The 6,481-nt window shown below is 35.0% G+C and overlaps 1 protein-coding gene across 1 annotated transcript in view; it reads right to left on the minus strand.

Moving 5' to 3' along the window:
- The window catches only part of LOC106464923 (LIM/homeobox protein Lhx5-like), an 86,547-nt gene that overhangs the window by 19,812 nt on the left and 60,254 nt on the right, over positions 1 to 6,481 (minus strand). The window contains exon 5 of the mRNA XM_022392730.1: positions 235 to 412. Within this exon, the coding sequence (XP_022248438.1) occupies positions 235 to 412 (178 nt within the window). The remainder of the gene's footprint in view (positions 1 to 234; positions 413 to 6,481) is intronic.

Genomic DNA, 6,481 nt, shown 5'->3' on the forward strand with positions numbered 1-6,481 from the left:
CTTGAGCTGTATGCCTTCTGACAGACATCACTCGCTAATTTTTATCTACTTTCTCTATATCAACTTGAGCTGTATGCCTTCTGACAGACATCACTCGCTAATTTTTATCTACTTTCTCTATATCAACTTGAGCTGTATGCCTTCTGACAGAAATGATTTGCTAATTTTGTCCATTTTCCAGAAACACCCTTGCGCAAGTAAGTGATTCAATTTAATGGAATTGTCAGTTCTTACCAAACCCAGAGTTAGACCCAGCCAAAATGTCAGGGCTGTCGTCTAGTTTATCTGGGGAAAGTCCCGAACGTAACGGTCTCATTGCCCGCCTTGGCCCGCGAAAAAAGTGCCGGCGTGCTCCAAACGTAGTCAGTTGCTTCATCCGTCTTTCTTTAGACCGTCGATTTTGGAACCAAACCTATCAGAAAAAAAACAAACAAAAAAGAACAAGTTTTCATCGTGATTATCATTGAGATATATGAGCAAACGACCTCTACTGAAGTCTTTGAAAGGATCAAAGCAGCAATTAGGCTTATAACAAATGGTAAGTGTATAGTTTTCTAAATTTAATATATTTCGTTTTTATTATTAATAGGTGGTGAGGTTTAAGAAATACTTCCGAATCAGCACGTAAAGGATCACTAAACTGTTGTGTACAATAGTTACAATAGTATTTGATAGTATTGTATTACGTTGTTTTCTTATGTAAGCCCCAGTAAAGCCTAATTCAGAGTTTATAACCACTGAATAACAATCATAAATATAACAGCTTCCAAGTTATATTCGGATATGCTGCTCTTCATCTTTTAGAAGTGTGAAACTAAACAGGCAGGAAAATGAGCCGCTGCAAGCAGCGAAGTAAGCTGTGAAAGTAACATATACTTAAACAAGCAGAGAGGAAAATCTCGCATATGCACACAGAGCTTTTTGTTTGTTTGTTCGTTATTAAGCGCAAAGCTATACAATATACTATCTATACTGTGTCCGTCGCGGGTATCAAAACCCGGTTTTTAGCGGTATAAGATCTGAGAATTACCTCAAAAATTACGGTAGCCAAACAGTTTATTAAAAAGATAAATTTACGACGAATGATTTCGGTTACTGCCGAAACCGAGGCCTTACGGGCTGATCAGTACATGTATGTATATATATACAATTTGACAAAATGCACAACTACATTTTAAAGTGTTTTCTATTTTTTCCAAGCGCATGTCACTCATGCATTTCCCCTAGAAGATGATTGTTTGCCAGATGGATTCGTAGTAAGCACTAAATAAAACCAAACAACACGAACATGGCCACAGCACGTTTAGTATGATGAGAAACATTTATATTTTTAAGTTGGAACTTCCACTCTAGAATCAGCAAGAGCGCCGAGTGCATTTGCAAAGTGCAGTTTGAAAGCAATATAACCATAGTCCATCTCCCGGTGGGACAGCGATAAGTTTATGGACTTACAACGCTAAAATCCAAGGTTCAATTCCCCACGTTGGACAGCAGATAGTGCAATGTAGCTTTGCTCTAAAACAAATAAACAAACAAACGAGAACTGTAATCTTGATAGAACAGTTCCCTTAAAAAAGAAAAACAGCTAAAGGTCGCCTAAATTTCTCTGGTGTGGAATAAACATAAACATAAAAAATATTGATTCGTTTGCAATTGAATCATGATTAGAATCACTTGCAAGTGGATTATGTGTGAAAGTGCCCTTATAACTCTTTTTTAAAAGCTTGTTTAGAAATAGATTTTACCAAGAAATTCTCTGAAACAATAGGTACGCGATTTTATATACTCATCCGGATGGAATGTGATCAACGATTAGCCTAACGGAATGTGAAGCTGAGGGTCTGTGGTTCGTGTCCTGTTAGCGCGATGAAACAGAAAAAAAATCGCCTTCCTCACTTTGATGCGCGTTATACAAGTGACTGTCAAATCCTACTATTCGGTCTGAAACAAGTGTTGACTAACTGTCTTCCCTGTATCATTTCAAAAGCTTTGTGCCTAATCGAATAAACAAACAAAGGAACGAACAAAACATTATGAAACCTAAGTTAATGTCATGGTGTTGAATGCCTAAGGTCCTCCAGGTGGGTCAGCTGGGAGTTTACGTACTTACAACACTAAAATTCTGGGTTCGACCTCGGTAGACAAAACACAAATAGCCCATTGTATAACTTTGCGCGAAAACAACACACACACACACAGCTTCTTAAACTCTGCACTTTAAAGGAGGGCTTCATTACACTGTTTAGGCCTAGAAAATTAATAGTATGACATTTTAGGCCTAATAGTTAGACCGCATTCAGAATCATTAACAACAATAAAATCAAGGGTGAAATTCTCAAAAAAAAAAGTAGAGGTATTCAGCTGGGTGAAATAAACATGTTTAAAAAATCTATGTAAACGACAAAGCAGCTCAAATAAGTCCCGGTACTGGTACCGCCTTTAAAAATAAGTTCCGGTACTCAGTGCCGGTGAGTGCCGACAGAATTTCACCCTTGAATAAAATAGACTAGAGAATAAGAATAATTATCAGAATGTTATTTTATCATTAATAATATCAATTATTTCTGGACTGTTCTTAATTATGCTTGTTTGTTTGTTGTTAAGCACAAAGCTACACAATAGGCTATCTTTGCTGTGCCCACCACGAGTATCGAAACCTGGTATTTAGCGCTATAAATCTTCAGACCTACCACCTTCCATTGGCATAATTCAACTATGTTAAACTTATTATATTTAAAGAAACAAAAACGTCGTTAGCAAACACATAAATATTGATGGCAGTGGGAACTTGATGATTGATAAAAACTCTTCTTTCCTGGAGGTTATGGCGATCGACTCACAGTCTGTAGGTCGCAGGATCGAAACACGATGCCGATGTCAAACGTGTTTACTCTTTTAGCAGAGGGGGAGTGATAATGATACGGTCAAGTGCACTATATGTTGACAAGAACTGGCCGTGGGAGCTGTTGACAGCTTGTCTTCCGTGTGATCGGCAGATCAAAATTAGGGACGGCGACAGGTAGTCTTAGTAGCTTTGCCATAAAACAAACAGACAAAATGTCCTGTCTTCATCTGCTTATCTTTATTTTAGTTGTATTAAATTATAATTTACTATTTACCACAGTTCAGTGGCTTAAAAAAGGGCGCTTTGTTTTTAAACTAGCTTACTCTGTCAGTTAGCACAACATCCATACAGTTACAACCATTTTGTAAAGGCTGCAGCATAAGAACGGACCTCTTGCGGCGGAAAAGTGTAATAAATTAAAATTCATGACATTTAGTGTTATTAAGTGATATGTGAATGGAGATTAAGAACTGCTCGGAAAGACGCTTCACGTGAACTGTATTTGAAACGATATTATATATTTACTACTTAAACTGGTCAATTTTGTTCTTAACGACTTATTTTTAATATGAATTAAAGTGTCCAACATTCGTTGGCGAATGCAACATGTCTTCGCCACGCAATCCTAACATTGCCAGTTTTGATATCAGAAACAATTGCGAAAAATATCTATATCACTGCTTGGAACCTGCAACTATCATATAAGTTGCTTGACATACACATAAATAGTTCAAGAAAACCCCAAATTGTATTTTCCTCGATAAGAAATCGAGAAAAAAACAAAAGTTTCAAAATTGTCTATATCTCTGTTTGGTACATGCAAAGAGTATCTTTGTATGAAATACCATGTAAATTGGTGGAAACAAAGCTAAGTAATTGACTCAAACCCCTAAAATTATGGGTTTATTTAACCTTTTAATCCCGTAAAATGACCAAAAATGGGCCTATCTCACATTTTTTTATGTGTAAAAAATTTCTTTGCACCACATCCCAAATAATTTGGCCGAAATATGGCGGAGTAATTGCCAAAGAAACAACAACTAAAATTATGCTTTTTTTGGCATCTTGACCCCTCCCCCTCTATAATTACTAAAAATTAGCAAGTCCACCATCTTTGTTTGTCAATGTGTGGGACTTGTAGAAAAGTATCTTTGTACCAAATCCTATGTAAATTGGTCAAAATATGGGCGAGTAAATAACAGGTTGAGCGAAGACTGTCGTGTTTCACGCTGACAAGAAGTAAAGGTGTCGCATGAAGTCGTCAAATGGTAACAATCTCGTTTGTGTGTGGTTTTGTCAGATTTCCTGATGAATCACTACACGCAGTATATATATATATATATATATATACATTGTTATTATTATTATATTTCCCTCGGTAGCATACTTCACAGTTAGTGTCTAGGTATGTCAATACACACGCTGATTCGCCTGAGGCGTGTTACTCGAGGAAACTGCTTGTCAATTACAGAGCGGCATGTTGTTTGGAGTACAGACTCTCACGGTGTTCTTGTCACCTAACTCTTTGTTCAACAAAAATACCCGCGATTTCTTATGTTGGGCCAGCATGACGTGATGAAACAGGAATAGAGGTTTCGTTCACTTGTCTTGAGTACGTTTTTCATTAAAAATAACTAAGTAATAAAAAAAATCCATGCTAAAGGTTAATCATACACTTAGCAAAATTCAACATTGTTGGATTTTCAATCTATAAGATTGAAAAACAGTAATCCAATATATACGTATATTTTTAATCGACAGAAGCAGTTGATTTAAAAAAAAAACTAATTAAAAGATCTTCTACCGTCAGGCTGTGCCCATGGCGAATATCTAAATCCGATTTTTACCGTTATAAACCCCCAGACATGCCGATAAGACACCAGGGAAACTAATTTATGTCAATACGTAATAGCGATAAATAAAGATTGTGTTAAATAGTCGTACAACTGACGAAGAAAACTATTTAAAAGCTATACATAACAGAAATTTAAATTAATGCGAAAAAAGAGGGGTAGATATGGCTATAACTCACTGTCTGCTGTTTTATGTTTAGTATTTAAATTGTAATCGTTGATATTAATACAACTTCACAACTTTTTTCTATCACGTAAGGATTTTCTTTTACAAATCGGATAGAAAAAAACTCTTTCTTAGATCAAAATTATTATTCCGTTTACCACAATGAACACTTTTTATTATTTTGTTTGTTAACAAAAATACAAACAAACTGAAGAACAGAGAAAAACATCAATGTCAAACGAATATGCAAATTTATTAATCCTGATTTATTTTGTGAAATCTACGTCGTTTAGTCTCAAACTACGTGTTGTGGTCTTTGTTTTATGTATTGCGTTATGACGTTTTGTGAAAACTCTGTACGCGATGGAGAAAAAAGGATATGATTTTCGGATTCAGCGTACAGGAATTACCGTAGAGCAGGTAAAAATGTCAAGACAATAAAACCATCACAAGCCTGTGTAATTTGCACATTCACTGGAATTCAACCCTTTTTTACTACACATATACTAAATATTATTAAAAATCCATTGCCAAAGTTATTTGTACTGACATATGAAGTTTTGAATAAGAAATTCAATTCATTACAACACAAGTAAGTTAATGTACGTGGTTAATAATGTTATTTCATTTTTTTTAAATACCACCCCCGATAATCGTAATGTCAAAGCAATTTATTGCTGCATCCTTATATTCTATCTGTTCCTATTGCAATCGAGAAAACTCTGAATAATATTTGTAGCAAGTATAAGATAATGAAATCATTGAATTTTATTATGATTTAGAAAAAATATCACAAGTCACCAAAACTTGGATGTATTTACTAAGTATCTTGTCAGGACTGTAACTCTTTTATAAAGGGGAAACAGGTCAAGTATTAGAAGAGCGGCTAAAAGAACTATCCTGTTCCCCTTCATGTGTATAAGTATTGAAAATGAACGAGATTAGATTTTTCAAACACTTAAATCATAGTAGGTAATCAAAAGAATTTCGTATAAAGATAAAATAACTCAATAATGAGCGTCCTGGCGCCCTACTCATTCGAACACAAAATGATTTGTATCTGTTCTGATTTTCCTGTTTGACGCCAAAGAAACGTTCAACCCTGATCAGGGGCGGATTCAAGAGGGGTGAAATTCAAGAATTCAGGACTCCTCATTTTACAATGGAAAAAAAAATCGAAGAAAAGAGTAATAAAGAGAAAATAGAGAAGCAAGACGTATATATCTTCAGTATATCATAGGTATAATAGGTATATCTTAGTGGGTGAATAGATGAATATTTTTAAGAGTCAACTAATTGCTTGAGTAATAAATACATTTCTAAAAAGAATTCGTTTAACTGCTGAAATCGTTCACATTTCTGTGCTTAATCTGATTGGAATGTACTTAAGTTTTTCACTTCAGTAGTGTATTTCAGCTCTTCCTCTCATTAGATTGAATAAAGAAAGGAGTATCTCTGAACAAAACCACTTATTTCAAAACACACTAACATGGTATTTATTCTATATAGTTATTCATTGAAAATAATAATCTTCTGTCGTGACTAAGCGCTTACAGTAAGAGTCAACCTGTAAACTTATTAATTTGGATAACCAGATTTCTAGAATGTTAAGTGCCC

This window comes from Limulus polyphemus, unplaced genomic scaffold (assembly GCF_000517525.1).
Source record: "Limulus polyphemus unplaced genomic scaffold, Limulus_polyphemus-2.1.2 Scaffold1783, whole genome shotgun sequence".
NCBI lineage: Eukaryota > Metazoa > Arthropoda > Merostomata > Xiphosura > Limulidae > Limulus > Limulus polyphemus.